The 18,435-nt window shown below is 37.8% G+C and overlaps 1 protein-coding gene across 4 annotated transcripts in view; it reads left to right on the top strand.

Moving 5' to 3' along the window:
* ANKRD42 (ankyrin repeat domain 42) overlaps positions 1-18,435 on the top strand; it is a 179,479-nt gene that overhangs the window by 23,722 nt on the left and 137,322 nt on the right. For 3 of the 4 annotated variants that reach the window (XM_070623976.1, XM_070623978.1, XM_070623977.1), the window contains exons 8-10: positions 3,916-4,091; positions 10,801-10,927; positions 12,730-12,874. In XM_070623976.1, coding sequence (XP_070480077.1) covers positions 3,916-4,091; positions 10,801-10,927; positions 12,730-12,874 — 448 coding nt within the window. The remainder of the gene's footprint in view (positions 1-3,915; positions 4,092-10,800; positions 10,928-12,729; positions 12,875-18,435) is intronic. The other variant, XM_070623980.1, reaches the window with a different exon arrangement.

Raw genomic sequence — 18,435 nt, 5'->3', positions numbered from 1 at the left:
ATAGTATATCAGCTCTTCTCTCTAAAGCAGTGATTCTCAACTGGGAGGTAGTATTGTCTCCTTTCCTGGTGGGGAGGGACATTTGGAAACGACTGGAGACCATCACTAATATCTAGTAAGGTCAGGTCCAGGAGTGCAAAATTTCCTACAGTGCTCAGAACAGTGGTGCACAATGAATTGTTCCCACAAATGCCAGTACCTGTTGAGAAATATTGTGTGAAAAAAAGGAGTAATCAAAAGGAGTCATATGGGTTTTGAAACAGATTTTTATATTTATATTTGAATTAAATGTAACACCTGTTATTGAACACCTCCAGCTCATTCAAGTCAGGTCCTCGAGGAATCCATTGTTCTTCTGGCTGTTTTTTCATTCAACTTCCTATATACTTACCATGTTCCAAGTGCTATGGTTAGCATCAAGATTACAAAGATGAAAAAACACTGTCCTTGCCTTCAAGGAGCTCACAGTCTTGTGGAGAGACATATGTGCAAGCATAATTATTATTAATTATAATCATTATATCACATTACATGTTATGTATAAGGTACAGTAAAAAGTGCCCAAGTCTTCCTATTTGAAAGTTACAGAGGAGAAGCATTAATTCAGATGATGGTGAGAGTTATAAAAGAAACTTAGGGAGACAGAATTTATATAGAGGTCAGGGAAAACTTTTGGTTTTTTTTGAGGAAACATCATTCACCCTGACACTTGAAGGAGGAAGAGTTGTAAGATAACATCTTGTGTATTTGAGGAACTGCATGTGGTTCAGAACTGCTTGAATCTTAAAGTAGGAGTGTGGGCTAAAAGTTGCAACTGAGGCTTGGCAGGATGCAAGGACCTAATCGTTCGTTAAATTGTCATGCAATTTTTGTTTGTGAGTTCATATTCCTTAGAATTTTGTCTGTGGAATTTCTTTGAAGCTTTGCAGTGTGGTGTTGTTGTACTGTGTACCTATGATCTTTATCAACTCAGGCCCACTTTTTAGTTTTTATTTATTTATTTTTTATATTTTTTTTTGTTGAGGAAGATTGTCCTTGAGCTATTATCTGTTGCCAGTCTTCCTCTTTTTGCTTGAGGAAGATTGTCCCTGAGCTAACATCTATGTCACTCTTCCTCTATTTTGTATGTGGGATGCTGCCAAAGCATGGCTTGGTGAATGGCATGTAGGTCTTCTCCTGGGATCTGAACTTGCGAAACCCTGACTGCTGAAGTAGAGTGTGCAAACTTAACCACTATGCCACTGGGCTGGCCCCATTTTTATTTTTTAAAACAGCTTTATCAAGGTATAATATGCATACTATAAATTATGTACGCATATTTATATAGTACAAACTGATGAATTCTGATATATGTATATACCTGTGAAACCATCATTACAATCAAGATAGTGAACATATCCATCATCCCAAAAGTTTTTTTGTGCCCTGTTGTAATCTCTCTCCCTACCACTGCTCCCCATTCCCCCTTCCCCAAGCAAACACTGATCTGCTTTCTGTCACTGTAGATTAATTTGCATTTTCTAGAGTTTTATATAAATGGAATCATACGGTATGTGCTTTTATATATCTGGCTTCTTTCACTCAGCATAATTATTTTGAGACTCATTCATGTGTATTAGTGGTTCATTTCTTTCTTATTGCTGAGTGGTAGTCCATTGCATGTAGAATTCCATAGTATTCCACAGTTTGATTATCCATTAACCTGTTGAAGGACATTTTGATTGTATCCATTTTTTGGTGATTATGAATAAAGCTGCTATAAACATTCATGTATAAGTTTTTGTGTGAACATAAGTTTTCATTTCTCTTGGGTAAATACTCAAGAGTAGGATTGCTGGGTCATATGCTAAGGCTATATTTAACTTTTCTAAGAAACTGCCGAAGTGACTTCCAAAATGACTGTACCAATTTGCATTCCCACCAGCAATGGATGAGAGTTTCTGTTGCTCTTTATTTTGTCAGCATTTGATATTGTCAGTTTTTTTTTAATTTTAGCAATTCTGATAGATATGTAGTGGTATCTTATTGTGGTTTTAATTTGCATTTTCTTAATGAAAAATGATTTTGAGCCTCTTTTCGTATACATATTTGCCATTTGTATATTTTCCTTTGGTGAACTGACTGTTCAGATCTTTTGTCCACTTTTTAAAATTGGGTTGTTTTCTTATTGTTGAGTTTTAAGAGCTCTTTATATATTCTGGGTGCTAGTTCTTTCTCAGATTTGTGTTTGCAAAGATTTTTCTCTCAGTAGTGGCTTGTTTTTTCATTCTCTTAACAATGTCTTTGTAGAGCAAAAGTATCAATTTATTCTTTTATGGATTATGCTTTTGGTATCATATCTAAGAAGTCTTTGTTTAATACCAAGTCACAAAGATTTTCTTCTATGTTTTATTTTAGATGTTGTATAGTTTTAGGTTTTACATTGAGGTCTATGATCCATTTTGAGTTAATTTTTTGTATATGGTATGAGGTACGCATCCAATTCTTTTCTTTTTGCATGTTTGTATTCAGTTGTCTTAGCACTATTTGTTCAAGAGGCTGTTGTTTCTCCACTGTATTGCCTTTGTGTCTTTGTCCAAGTCAATTGTCCATATATGTGTAGGCTTATTTCTGGACTCTGTATTTTGTCCATTGATTTGTCTAACTTTGTAGCAATATCACATGGATGATTTAGTACTATAAGTTTATCTGGAACTATTCATAACTTCTGGCCCACATTTCTTTGTCATTCAATCATCAAAATGCTAGGTATGAGTGTGGTGTTACAGAAATAACCTTGAATCTGGCATAAAGTAAATCCTCAGTAAATGATAGCTGTTAAATTACAACCTAGTAATAGAGGCAATGAATTCTATTAACCTTATAACTTCCTACATATGTTTATTACTATATTTTTAATGATTTGCAGTACCTGGTGAAAGGTAAGGATATATGTGTGCATGTGTGTGTGGTTATGTAAGTATGTGGAAAAAAATAGGATTTGAGGTTTTTGTGTTTAGCGAGTAATTCTCCATGTCCTAAGAGAAAGCATTAAACATTTCACTTAGTGAAACTATGGAAAAAATGTGCAGGTTACGTGCAATCACAATCAGTACAACTCCAAACCAAGAGTATATTACTGGAAGCTTCACAGAGATGTGGGAAAGAGCAAAGAAAATAGAAAATGCGGATGAAAAAGTCATTATTTTTCCATTAGATTTGAAAGCCATGCCAAGTGCATTGGCTGAGGAAGGATGAAGATTAAGAGGGCTGTAGCTATAATTAGCCCTAAAACTGGAACTGGAACCATCTTTACAATCTAAATTAAGCCATCAAAAAAGAGTAGTAAACACAAGTAATCGAGTAGGGTGTTTTTGGGTTTTCTATTCATTTAAGCAGCTCTGTTTGGGGGCCCCAAATATTCTTTTGATATTGGGTCTCCTCTCCCAGTTGGATTTTTTTTTCTTTCTTTTTTTTTTTTTTTTTTGGGTGAGGAAACTTGTCACTGAGCTAACGTCTGTGCCAGTTTTCCTCTATTTTGTGTGTGGGATGCTGCCTCAGCATGACTTGATGAATGGTGTGTAGGTCTGGTCCTGGGATCTGAACTTGTGAAACCTGGACTGCTGAAGTAGAATGTACAAACTTAACCACTGTGCCACTGGGCTAGCCCCCTAGTTGGATTTTTGCCAATAAAAATTATGAAATTAGTCTTTATAACCTGACTGCTTGTCCTGACTGTCCAGGAACTGTTTGAATTTCCCACATCGCTGCACATACATTGCATTGTCACTGACCTTCAGATACAGTTTTGCTCCTTTACTGGTGGGTGGCTTGGTAGCATAATAGACAGAGTATAATTCCCTAAATTAAGTTCAAACTGCAGTTTCAATATGAAGAGGATTGTGGATCTTGTTAATTATTGATTCTTTCCTACAGGTTTGCCCATTTAGCAGCAGTAAAGCTATTAGAGGGCCTACAGAAGTATGATATTGATGATGAGAATGAAATTGATGAAAATGATTTGAAGTTTTTTATAAGACATGGTGTTGAGGGAAGCACTGATGCCAAGGATGATTTATGTCTCACTGAGTCTGATAAAACAGATGCCAGAAGTAAGTGTGCCACCTCTGTCATGATTTATCCTTTAAGAAATACCACAGCCAGTTTTTACCACAACTTTGGAAATTATTCTGAAGACAGTTACTATCTACAAAGTAAAATACTTTGTTGTTTTTTGGGGGATCAGAACTAGTACAGATTTTTTTTTTTTTTTAAGATTGGCACCTGAGCTAACATCTGCTGCCCATCTTTTTTCTTCTTCTCCTTGTCTCCAAAGCCCCACAGAACCTAGTTGTATATTCTAGTCGTAGGTCCTTCTAGATCTGCTATGTGGGGTGCCGCCTTAGCATGGCTTGATGAACAGTGCCATGTCCACACCCAGGATCCAAACTGGTGAAACCCTGGGCCTCAGAAGCAGAACACGTGAACCTAACCACTGAGCCATGGGGCCAGCCCCCTACAAATGTTTGTACTAGAGGTTATTGACCATATAAAGAATGTAAGACATGATGTCTGTCTCTCAAAGAGGGAAAAGTTATACAAGAGGAAAAAATATTGAAGTGGAGCATAGGAAACAGGGAAAGAGACATCTCAAGAATTTCCATGGCAAATGATTTTTACAGATAATAATAGCAACAAATATTTAATGACTATCTACTATGTGCCAGACACTGTTGTAGATGTTGGAGAAACAGTGAAAAATGCAAAGTCCTCGCCCTGCCACCAGGAACTTACATTCTAGTGGTGGGAGTGGTTGGGGGAGGGTGACAAATAGTTAATAAGAAAATAGATAAAGAAAATAAAGTAGGGTGGTGCAGTAGATAAGACAACCGTTAGAGGAGGCCTGTATCAGAAGGTGACATTTGAGAAGAGACCTAAAAGATGAGAAGGAGCCATATGAGGATCTTGGAAGACCGTTCCAAGCAGAGGGAGCAGTCTGTGTAAAGGCCATGAGGTGGAATTGAGCTTGATCAGTGTGGCTGGAGTAGAATCACCAAGGAAGTGGTGACAGATAGGTGGAGAGGTAAGCAGGGGCCCAATCAGATCATATAGGTTCTAATAAAGATTATAGATTTATATTTTAAGCCGTTGGAAGGTTTTGAGGTGGGGAATGATGTGATCTGATTTATGTTTAAAGAGAATATCACTCTAGCTGTTGGGTGAAGAATAGACTGGGAGGTGAGGGGGAGCATAGTGTTTCAAGTGGATTATGAGTAGGTGGGAAGAGAACATACTCACCTGCCAATATAAGGTTAGATGAAGTTTCTGATGTAATTTAAATTTGCCAAGGATATTAAATTAGAATTTTACAAGAGCAGATGCAGAATGTCTGCTCAGATTTCCTGTGCTCCTAGAGTCCCTGATATGGGCCTGTAACTACCAGTGATGCTGGACAGCTCCATTCTTGTTTTATTTCGGCCTTTTTATACTTAAGGCTTTCATTGTCATTCCAGAAGAGCTTACATAAGCAATCTATGTATTTCCATTTAAGGTAATATTTATATATTAGGCTTTCTTGATTCTTGAACCAAACTCTGCATTAGTAAGACCATGATGAGGGAGAAAGCCAAATCAGGATCCAGTTGGCCTTGACTGGTTTTGCCTCTGAATTTACAGTGTTATGGAAAGCCCACTACCCTTCACAGGGCAAAAGTAGAAGAAAGGAGATCAGTTAGGGGGCTGTTCAGGAGAGAGTCGATGATGGCTTGTACTAGGTGGAGATGATGGGCATGGTGAGAAATAGTCAGATTTGGGTGTATTTCGAAGGATATGCTGATAGATTGGATATATAAGGTATTAGAGAATGAGAGGAATCAAGTATGACTCTTAGATTCTTGGCTGGGCTACTAGGTAGTAAGTTTGAAAGGACTGTTCACAAAGGACAGAGTAGCAGGAAAGGCTTTTCAGAAGTGGAATTTGGACTTTACCTTGAAGGGCAGCCAGGACTTAGATAGACAAAACAGATAAGGAAGGCATTCTATTTGTCTAACATATATTTGAATTATACTGTGTGCATGGCCCTAGGCTAAGGGCTGTAACAGTGCATCAGAAATAGTCTTGCTTTCTGGAATTCGGAAAGTGTTCTGAACCTGCTCAATATACTACTAAAAGAAGTGACTGAAATTGTGTGTTATCAATTCTTTTTTTCTCTCCCATCATTCATCATATGTTTATGGAGTACCTGTTATGTGTCAGGCGCTGTTCCAGGTGCTAGCGTTACATTGGTGAACAGACAAATCATTTCTGCATATTTGCTTGTTTCCTAAACTGGTCTGATTTTTTATTTTTTAAAGCTATGAAAGTCTTGATTCTCTGTTCATTGATTCCCACAATGGCAAGATTAATAATCTACCATATTTGTTAGTGGGATTTCCTAAAATAGTTTTGTAATTTCATTTTTTCTTTCATACTAATTGCATTATGGAGACATATATGCCAAAGATTTAATTTTTGTGATTACCAACTGAATGACAGTCTTATCTCATTAAATGGTGTCTTACTGTGTTCAGGTTGCTGTGATTAAATATCATTGACTGGGTTGGTGGCTTAAACAACAGAAATTTATTTTTTCACAGTTTTGGAGGCTGGAAGTCCCAGATCAAGGTCTGGCAGGGTCTGTTTCTAGGAAGGACTCTCTTTCTGGCTTGGAGACGGCTGTCTTCTTGCTGCATCCTCACACCGGGGAGAGAGAGTGAGCGAGTTCTCTGGCGTCTCTTCTCATAAGGGTACTGATCCCATCGGACCAGGGCTCCACCCTCGTGACCTAATATAACCCTAATTACCTTCCAAGGGCTCCATCTCCAAATACCCTCACTTTGAGGGTTAGGGCTTCAACATATGGATTTTGAGGAGATACAAACATTGAGTTATGAACTCATTAACCATTTGTTTAACCATTATTCATAACTCATCATAACTCATAACTCATTGAGTTATGAACAAATGGTTAAACATTACTCCCAATTAGTGAGTAAAAGTGGGAATGTTTCTTCCTCTCAAGGGGATATGTGATTAGGTTGAAGCAAATGGATATCTAGGAGCTCTCAGGACAGTGACTTACATGACTTATATAACACTTATCTCAGTGTTATAATTATTGATGGTCAGAGAGCCATGGTTTGTACTTATGGGTGAGAAGAACTATTTCAGTGGAGCTCTTTCATAGAAGAAAGGTGAGAAGGATCTGTTTGGCTGAGACTCACCAAAACAAAGGCAGCTGTAGGAAAGTTGAGTAGAGCTTGGGCATTGGATTCTGGCTTCGGGGCTTTACCACTCTCTAGCTGTGTTACTCTCTGAGCCCCAGTTTTCTCATCTATAAAAATGAGAATATTAACATAATGTCACTCTTACAGAGTTGTTGTAAAGATTAAATTAATCCACTAGAGAATGGGAAGTGCCTTGCCTGTGGTAGAAGCTCAGTAAATGTCAGTTCCCTTCCTCTTGATCTCTGGAAAGTATTTTCAGTTATTCTGGCAGAAAGAACTAGTTGTACCAAAACTATATTCTCTAAGGAAAATTTCTAATTTGTGTCTAGATTTTTAAATCAAAGTTTTAAAAGAGATCCCAGAACATTATGAGGGAGAACCTCACTCTCCAGGGGAGAGTGGAGCCCTCTTTTCTGGTGAGTGCAGCCAAGGGAAGACCTGAAGATGCTGACATAGGGGCTCCCGATAAACAGCCGATCTCAGTCACCCTACACTGAGGTCAGAGTTAATGATCCCTTCAGAATTTTCGGTCATCTTTATTTTAAATAACTTTATTGAGATGTAATTCACATACCATTCAGTTTAAGATACAATTTAATGGTTTTTAGTATATTCACAGATTTGTGCAACCATTACCACAATAAATTTTATAACATTTCCATCACCCCAAAAAGAAACCTCACGTCCGTTAGTAGTCACTCTCCATTACTCCTACCCTCTTCTCCGTGTCCCCCACACCCCATCTCTAGGCAACTGTTAAGCTGCTTTCTGTCTCTATAGATTTGCCTATTGTAGGCATTTCATATGAATGGAATGATACCATATGTGGTCTTTTGTGACTGGCTTCTTTCACTTAGCATAAAGGTTCATGTACATTTGTAACATGGATCAGTACTTCATTCCTTTTTATTGCCAAATAATATTCTTGTGTGGGTATACCACATTTTGTATATCCATTCATCAGTTGATGGACACTTGAGTTGTATCCACATTTTGGCTATTATGAATAATCCTGCTAAGAACATTCGTGTACATGTCTTCATGTGGAGATATATTTTCATTTCTCTGGGGTATATAGCTAGGTGCTAGAATTACTGGGTCATCTGGTAACTCTGTATTTAACATTCTGAGGAACTGCTAAACTGTTTTTCAAAGTGACTGCACCATTTTCCATACACACTGACAATGTATGAGGCTTCCAGTTTCTCCACATCCTTGCCAATACTTGTTATTGTTTGTTTTATGGATTATAGTTATTGTAGTGAGTGCGAAGTGGTATCTCATTGTAGTTTTGACTGGCATTTCCCTAAAGATTAATGATGTTGAATATCTTTTCATGTGCTCATTGACCACTAGTGTATCTTCTTTGAAGAGATGTCTATTCACATCCTTTGCCTATTTTTCAACTGAGTTGTTTATCTTTTTATTATTGAGTTGTAAGAGTACTTCCAGATGTAAGTTCCTTATCAGATATGATTTGCAGATATTTTCGCCGCAGATATTTTCTCCTATTCTGTGGGTTGTTTCTTAACTTTCTTGATGATGTACTTTGCAGTGCAAATTTGACGAAGTCCACTTTATCTACTTTTTATTTTGCTGTTTGTGCTTAGATTTCTTTTTGTTGTTTGCACTGAGAATTAGCAGGGACCTAGAACTGCAGAACATCAGCAGTGAGTTTGTAGAATTTGAGTTTCTTCTGAAATTGAGTAAGAGTTATTTGTGAGGGGTCATGTCAGTGAATCTCAAAATTTTTAAAAGATATTTCAGGAAAGATTGAGAACGTGACTAGAACAGTTTCCTACTGTAGTGTGTTAGCTACAAATGCGCCCTTACACCCTTGCCATACACTGAGGCTCTCTGGTGCCCAGCTCGGGTGCTTGCTGCTAGTGAAGTTACTATATATGAGGTCACATGCTATTTTCTTATCACTATTTAATTTTATTCCAGGGCGAAACCAGAGGACTAGACAACCTCTTCTTGGGACACTAGATTTTGCCAGAGCACCTAAAGGGGACTGGTTGGTTCTTGTCATTCCAGACTTCCTGGATAAGCATTCTTTAGTGAATTATGTTCAGGGTCACGGCATCATAGAACCCTATAACCATTTGAGATTTGACTCCTGGCTTGACATTCCTGTCACATGTTGTCCAGCATCCACTCAGTCACCTTCAGTGACAAGGCACCCACGATTGCCCAGGAGGCCCATTACCATCTTTTGACAGGGTTCTTGTGAGGATTAAAATGTGCAAGGTCCTTAGAGTAGGGTTTTGAACCTCATAGATACTCCACAAATACATGATAGCTCTTATTGCTTTTGTTGAAAGTTTCTCCTTTGTTGAGTTAAAATCTCACTTCCTGGAGTTAATCCCCATCCTAGTTCTTACCTCTGATGACCCCGTGGAACAGCTCTTTCAAAATATAGCCTTCAGATATTAAAGAAATTATTATTTAAGCTAAATAGCGATAGTTATTTTGATATTTTCTTATGTAACATTTTTAAGATCCCCTCTAGTTGCTTTCTAATAGTTACAGTGGTTCCCAAACCTGTCTGCCCATCAGAATTGTCTGAGGAGCTTTTACTGAGTACCGACACCTGCATTTGTTGGTTTGGTGTGGGGCTCAAACATGTGCATTTTCAAAAAGCACCTCAGTTGATTCTGATATATGCAGTTTTGAACCTGCAGCTCTAACCTATTGAGAGATAAATCCGTGTGGTAAGTGTTAGAAGTGTAAGTGTTAAATGTACGTGTGAGGTAAGTGTAAGTGTTAGAGAAGAGGCTGTGATTTGCTAACCTGATCCTGAAAGGCAGGGTTTCTCAACTTCTGTACATTGCCATTTTGGGCCAGATACTTATTTGTCAAGGGGGTTCTCCTGTGCATTTTAGGATGTTAAGTAGCATCCCAAGCCTCCACCCACTAGATGCCAATAGCCTGTTCCCCTCACCCACCAAGTTGTGACAAGCAAAAATGTCTCCAGATGTTGCCAAATGTCCTGTTGGGGAGAAAGTTGCTCCCGGTTGAGAACCTCCACAAAGGATAAAAAAATCACAGTTTGATAGTTAGAGAATAGCTGAAAGCAGCTGTCAACGCATTTCCTTCTCTCAGTATCCTCTTGCATAGATATTACACATGACTGATCTTAAATTTGGGGGCTGGATTAGTTCTGGTTTATTTTAAATGAATCAAGCATATTTCTGTTTGTCTAATTTTCTGACCTACTGTAGATTATGCATGGTCCTCTCATATACCACTAGTCCTAAAACATTGCTAGTCTTCTTTAAGCCTTCTTGTTCATAGTATTAATAGTCATAAAAATTTGATATATCCTCCAGTATCAGGAAAAGAATCCTCCACTTTCATATTTCATTGCTTGTTCATTGTAATATTCTGTTACTGATATTTATTCTTCTATGTGTGTGCCACCCTCCCACCATCCCCCTCCCCAAACCACACAGACACTGGCTCTAGAGGAAGAAGATGCTCCAGGACCAGCATCCTGTGAGCACGTGAACTGTTATCTATCTAAACTAGGTTCCTATTCAACTCTGTCTTGCAGTGAGAGCTTATAAGAAAATAGTAGAATTGAGACACCTTCTGGAAATTGCTGAGAGCAACTATAAACACTTGGGAGGGATAACAGAAGAAGATCTAAAGCAGAAGAAAGAACGGCTCAAGTCTGAAAGGTAACGTCCTCAAAACTTTAATGGTTTATTTTTGGTTAGCTCTCTAAATGCCACATCAGAGTTTGTTGACCAACAACTTGTTTTTTCATCCCCACCAAAGGGTATAAGATTACATTCTGTTTTCCTCCTAAGCCCCAGGATGGAGAAGATTTAAGATTTTTTTTTAATTGTTGTAAAAATCCACATAACATAAAATATATCATCTTAATCATTTTTAAGTGTACAATTCAGTGGTGTTAAGTACATTACATTTTTGCACAATCTCCGGAACTTTTTTCTTCTTGCGAAACTGAAACTTTATAAGGAGTTAAGACTTTTTTGAGACTACAGCTACTTTGAGCTTTTTAACCAATACAAGTCTTTGGGGTACAAACTCTTGACCTTAGATCTAATTGTAAAGAAAAACTGGGTAAGTATTGGTTTGAAGGATGTCCTTTTGATATTGTTGTTATCTATTAGTTAGATCAGACTCACAATACAACAAAACATAGTTGTATTCCTCCGTCCTAGGGATGATTTTCCCTTCTTATTTGCTGAATTTTAGGCTTCCACAATTGACATTCTTTTTCCTTAGCCCCAGTCTTAATCCTACTCACTTTCATACCAGAGTTACTACTGTATACTCTTAGATTGTCCTCCTTGGGGCCTGACATCCAACCCAGCGTGCCTTGGGAATGCTCTTTCCTTCACCATCCAGCCGTAAGGCAAAAACCAAAGAAACAAAAAAACTGTGGTTCAAGTCACAGCATCTAGAGTAATCATGTTAAAACCTAAGTCAGATAAATCTCACATACTGTTGACTGAAAGAAGCCAGGCACACAAATGTGTGTAATGTACAATTTCATTTACAGGCATAGGCAAAACTAATCTACCATGATAGATATATCAGAATTATCAGATATTCACTGCCTATGGGAAGTGAGGATTGCCTGGGAAGAGCATGAGGGAGCCTTCTGAGGTGATGGAAATATTCTATATTTTGGTAGGGTGGTGGATGCAAGGGTTTATACATTAGTCAAAAGTCAATGAATTGTTCACTTGATACTTGTGTATGTCACTCAAAGTAAATTTTACATCATTAAAAAAAAAGCAAAACAAGTCTAAGTCAGGTCATGCCATTTCTCAGCTTAGACCCTCTGTTGTCTTCCCATTCACTCAGAGTAAAAGCCTAGGACCTTGGTCTGACGTATAAGGCCCTATTTGTCCTGGCTCTCTTTTACCTCTCTGACCTACTACTCTCCCTTTTTATACTTTAAACTACTCCAGCCACATTGGCCTCTTCCAATTCACCAGGCATACTTCTGCCTCATGGCCTTTGCACTTGCTATTCCCTCTGTCTGGAATGCCCTTCCCCTGGATGTCTACTTGATAATTTCTCTTACTTCCTTTAGGACTTTGCTCAGAAGTCCCCTTCTCAGTAAGGCCTTCCCTGGCCACTGTGTATGAAGTATTAACCCCTTCCTCGACAATGTTTTATATTACTCTTTCTTGCTTTCTTTTTTCTTCCTTACCATTTATCACCTGCCAATATACCATATTTTTACTTATTTCTTTACTGTCTGTCTTTTTCCACTACTAAAGTAAGCCCAGCGAGGGCAGATTTGACTTGTTTTCTTTGCTACTGAATCCCTAGTGTCTGGCTCAGTGCTGACTCATAGTAAACTCTGAATACATGTTTGTTGAATAAATGATTTCTTTGTTTTATTGGCCCTAAATACAGTGCATGGATGTGTTTCACTATTACCAAAAATAGTTGTTAGTTGATGCTGGAGGTTGACTGAGAACAATTTTTTTTTTGATAGGACTGTCAAAGAGCTGCAGGACCAGCTGGAGTATGAACGACTACGCAGAGAAAAATTAGAATGTCAGCTGGACGGGTATCGAGCAGAGGTGGATCAACTCAGGGAGACACTGGAAAAAATTCAGGTCCCCAACTTTGTGGCTGTGGTTGGTGTCCTTCTTAACACATTTATCTTTCTCATGAAGTAGTATTCAAGAGTAGCTAAGAGTGCAAGTCTTGGACTGGGGCTTTTTGGGTTTGAATCCTGCCTATAACCCTTTTTGGCCTGGACAAATCATTTAACCTCTCTGTGCCTTAGCTGTAAACTGGAGATAATAAGTTGTACTTTCTAGAGTATTGTATGGATTAGAGAATATACATATGTAAATATATAACTATAGCTATATATATTCACACACATACATACATATATATCCATATATATATATAGGTTAGAATAGCAGTCTGTTCATAAGTGTGCAGTAATTATTGTTATTATTACCATATAGGGAAAAATATTTTTTTATAAGCGGAATAATCAATAAGAATTCTAAGATAGCTAGAGAGTATGTATATTTTAACATTCAAATAGCCAAAATAAAGAGCTTTGAATGGAACCATGTAAGAAAGCTTCAGCTCCTCAAAAGAGCAGTTTTAAGAGTAGGAAGAGCCAGCATGGAAGTTGGCATAGCATCCCTTTGTTTAGATTACAGAGTAATAAAAACTAACATTTGTAACACTTTACCTTTACAAAGTTCTTTCACATGTTATCTTACTGTATGTCATTTGATCTGTCCTCATTTAAGATATGAGGAAACTAAGGCTCAGAGAAGTTCAGCAACTTGTCTAAAGTCACACAGCTAGGGGCTGGGCCGGTGGCACAGTGGTTAAGTGTGCACGTCCTGCTTCAGCGGCCCGGGTTCGCTGGTTCAGATCCCGGGTGCGGACATGGCACCCCTTGGCAAGCCATGCTGTGGCAGGCATCCCACATATAAAGTAGAGGAAGATGGACATGGATGTTAGCTCAGGGCCAGTCTTCCTCAAAAAACAAAAAAAAAAGATAAAGTCACACAGTTAGTATGGTGGGATCAGTACTCAGTATCTAGCTTTTAACTCCATAGCCTTAGCTCTTTCATAATTCCTGACTGGAATATTATGAACTTAGAATTCAGAATATACTCTAGAATATAGAAAAATGCTTAGAGTGACAAATAAAAAGGACAAATATGTTGAAGGAAGCTAAAAAGAAACTGATATGAGAAACGGAGAAAAAGAACAAAAACAGAAAAGCAGGTGGAGTATAGAAAATAGAGTGAAAGTGACAGCAAGAAGCGCCAGCGGTGTTGTATTTCTGGCATCTGGTCTCAGAGGAGAGCATGCTGGAAGTGCCCTGGGGAGATGCTGACTCTCACTCTCTTCTGAGTGAGGGCAGCCGTGCTGGGGCCCTGTGGATAGCTCATGTGACAGTGTGGGGATTCAGGTACGTTCCATATTTTCCTTCCACAGGAGAAGTTTTTTCTTTAGTCATCTTGCGTTCTAGACCTGTATCACCTCAAATCTGATCTCTAATGAAAACATCCTTGCTCTTTTTTGTTTTGCACAAAGTAATCATTAGCCTCTTTAATAACCACTTTTAGAATATTAAAGTAATATATGTGCTTGTCATAAAACGTTAAAAACAGGGCAGATGTTCCTCCCCGTGCCGAGTGTCACTCTCCAGAGGGAGCTGCTATTAATGGCTTGATGTGTCTCATATCAGACAACGTTCTACTCATCTACAAACACACATATATATTTCTAGCTTATACAAATTCAAACACTCTCTCTGGGTTTTGGTATCTCACCAGTGCTTAACTTTCCAGGGGATATAATTAATTATAATAATCCATTCTCTTCATTTTTGCAGTGCTCATTTTGTACCACCTTTAGCCCCCGGGGAAACTTGAGTATCGAGAGGCGAATCTGTGCAGCCTCTGTGATGCTGGCTGGAGGACACATACCTTTCATAACCTCCCACTTACACTCCAAATCCATTCCTTCCCCACCTTGTGGCAGGAGCTCTGCCGACTCCCGCAGTCTCCTCAAAGGCAGGAACGTATGTTGTTCTCCAGCTGCTGGATCTTTCAGGGATCACCAAGCTGCACATCTTCTTTTGAGTCATTCCAAATTGTCTACTTAGAAAACTTTTGTTTCTTAGCTATTTAAAAATATTATTTTCTTGCCCAGAAGAGTCTGTTCTCAGGGTTGGTCTTGATTTCATCCTCTACAGGACACCCTCCCTAGCCCGTGCTCTCTGCCAACCACGTGTAGGCTTTCACGAGAGCTGACTCAAGGGCCGTGTACTCTGGGCCCATCGTTCTTTGCAGTCCTGCTTTAGATTATCCAATTTTTGTAAATGAGCAAATGTCACTGACCTTTCATGGCAGCTGCAACCCTGGCACTACTTATTTTCTCGTGTGCAAAAGTTTTTAAGTCTCAATCTCATCATCTTTAAAATGAGGATAACACCTCATGAGATTGTACTGATGTTAAATGAAATCCTGTGTAGAACTCCTGAGGTATTTTTGTCTAGTAGTATTCATAGTATTATATTCTCCCTTCTTCATATCCTTTTCTCCTTTTCCTTCCTTCCTTTTCATTTTCTGTATTCAGGTTGAATAAACATAGTCAGTAGATAAATGTGTAGAGCCCTATGCATCTGAGAGTAGGAGGGGTTAGTTTATTTTGGAGTCTAAATATATAAAGTATAAATAAAATGAACGTTTCCTTCAGTGCTCATTTATATAGATTCTTCTCGGGAAGCTCTGACTAAACCTTTCTCCTGCCACCTTCTGGTCAGAACCTATGATTGCATGCAACTGTACGTAAGACTTTTACCCCTGGAAAAGAATCTGCAAAAGTATAATTTTTATCCAGAAAAAAATTCTTAGTGTAGTTTCTTAGGATAGTTTGACATATATAATGTAATGAAATAGTTTTTTGATAGTAGTAATAACTGGTTTTGATAATAACTATTTTTATAATGCTTTCTCACATGTTATCTCATCTTAGCCTGCATTAACCTACCTCACCAGCCTTATTTCTTTTTCTCTTCCCCTATATGTAGCCTGTCTTTTCTGGACTTGCCCCACACTTTCCCACCACCCAGCTTTGTCCATGTATCTTGAAGGCTCTCTATCAGCTCTGCCTCTCAAAATCCTCCAGGAACCATCTCGTTGGTCAACCCTTTCCTAATCCTCCTGATCACATATGATCTCTCCTTTTTTCACCAAGCTCTTTGTCCTGCTCTGAGGGTACCTCATCCTGTGTACTCTAGTTTAATTGGGCACTTACCCTACCTAGAGTATTGAAAATTCAAGGTCCATGAGATCATCTAACGTATCTTAATAAACATCTTCGTCATCATCAACAATAGCTATTGCATACTTGTTCTGTGTTGGGCTGAGTGCTGAGAACTTTGTATCTGGTAGGTGTTATTATCTTCATTTATGGATAAGGAACCAAATCTCAGATAAAATAAGGAATTTATGTAAAGTCACCCAGCTTGTTAGATGGGTAGCCATGATTTGAACCTCACTGTCTAGCCCAAAGTCTGGGCTTTTAACACCACTTTTTACTGCCATTATAACCCCCTTGCCCTTCCTGTGTGCTCGCTGTGCTTATAAAAAAATTTATTTTGAAAAATTGGTCTTTAAAAACATTTAATGATAGCTCTTTAATAGAGTTAATTTACTTATGAAAATTGAAATATGAAATTTATAATAATTTTGATAATGTTATTGATTGTGGAATTGTACACTTATTCAAACATTTATTTCAAGATGTGTCTTAAGTTTGAAGTTGAGGGTAATACAGCTTCTAAAAGATAACACAGTAGGAGATCTTCATGACCTTGGTGTAGAGAAAAAAATGATAGATTGGACTTCATTAAAATAAGACTTTAGTTCATCAAAGACAACATTAGCAGATTGAAAAGGCAAGCCAAAGAGTAGGAAAATACCTTCCTTGTAACCAAAATGTATAAAGAACTTATGCAAATCAATATAAAAAAGGCAAACAACCCAGTAAAAAACTGGGCAAGGTTTGAACAGGCACTTCACAAAAGAAGATATCTAAGTGGCCAATAGACATGGAAATGTACTCAGAATCATTAGTTATCAGAAATGTAAATTAACCAAACAAGATGCAAGTATATACCACCAGAATGGCTAAAATTAAAATAAAAAAAAATGAAATGGCTAAAATTAAAATAAAACAAAATGGTGAGGATGTGAAGCAATTGGAACTTTTATACACCACCGATGGGAGTGTAAATTGGTTTAAGCACTTTGGAAAAATTGTTTGTCAGTATCTATTAAAGCTGAACCTATATGTAGATACCTAGGACTCATTAATTCATAGTGGAATTAGTACATGTCTCTTAATGTACACAGAGGGGCATCAAAAGACATGTACAAGAATGTTCATATCAGCATTGTTATAAATATCCTCCAAACTAGAAAGAACCCAAATATCCCATCAACAATAAGAGTAAATACATTTTGATATAATCTATGAATTACTGCACTACACATCACTGTGGATAAATTTCGCAAACATGATGCTGAACAAAAGAAACTGTATGGGGGAGTACTGTATGATTCCAAGCAGTCCAAAAATAGGTAAAGTAAATCAAGACAGTAGTGCCCAGAAGGAGGCAAATGGAGGCTTCCGGGATACAAGCAATGTTCGATTTCTCGATCTCTGTTGTGGTCACGTTGGGTGTGTTCACTTTTTAAAAATTCATCAGGCTGTACATTTTTTTCTTTGTGCTCTTTGGTATGTATACTTAAATAAAAATGTTAAGAAATTTAAACTAGATTGGAACTATAATTTCAGCAGAGAACTATAACTTCAGCAGAGAACTCCAAAACCTGACTCATTTAGGAAGTCATTGGTCTAAAGCTTTGGGCCATGCTTGCTAATCAAGAATGGCCAAACTGGAACTGGTAATATTCCATGACTACTTCCTTGTTGAACCTACGCTTGTTTTCTGCCTGCAAGAGTATGGATCTGGATTGAACTTTGATATGATCTCTGCTGGGTTTCTCTCTGTCCTCTGACCTTCTAGTCCATGAACCTGTAATGGTCCTTGGAACAATTCGAGGGCTTAAGTGAGCTTATCCAAGACGAATGTTTAGTCTAGGGAAGATCTAGAAGTTTGTGATATCTCTCTTTTTCTTTCTCTCTCTCTCTGTCTCTCTCTTCGGTCATATTGTTTTGATACTCTATTAAGAAGAGTCTGTTCTACTAATCAAGAAGGTGGGATTTATCTCCTTTTATTTTCATATGCTTCCCAGAACTCAGATTGCACGAAATTTTTCAAAAACAAGAATTCCATATACCCAAGCAGTAATTTGTAGATATATAACCTCTGTCAACAGTTTTATGTGTAGTATTATTAATCTCTTCAACAAACCTATAAATTCTTTCAGAATAAAAAATACTGATTTATATTTAAAATATATACATTTTCGCATATGAGTTAATTTTTTTTTATAGTACTAGACTGCATTTACTCTTAGAATTGCTTTTGATGCCTAAATACCATGATTCATATATTCAATATCTCAGTATTATAGTTCTCTTTTCCTGAGTTTTGGAGCAAACACATGTTAGGGGAGAAATATGTTTTTGGCTATAATTTATGATGAGAAAATGAGTAATCTTGGTGAAGAGCATTCCCCAA

This window comes from Equus przewalskii, chromosome 6 (genome assembly GCF_037783145.1).
Source record: "Equus przewalskii isolate Varuska chromosome 6, EquPr2, whole genome shotgun sequence".
Lineage (NCBI taxonomy): Eukaryota > Metazoa > Chordata > Mammalia > Perissodactyla > Equidae > Equus > Equus przewalskii.
Note: the sequence above shows the minus strand (reverse complement) of the source record. Positions and strands in the feature narration are given on the sequence as shown.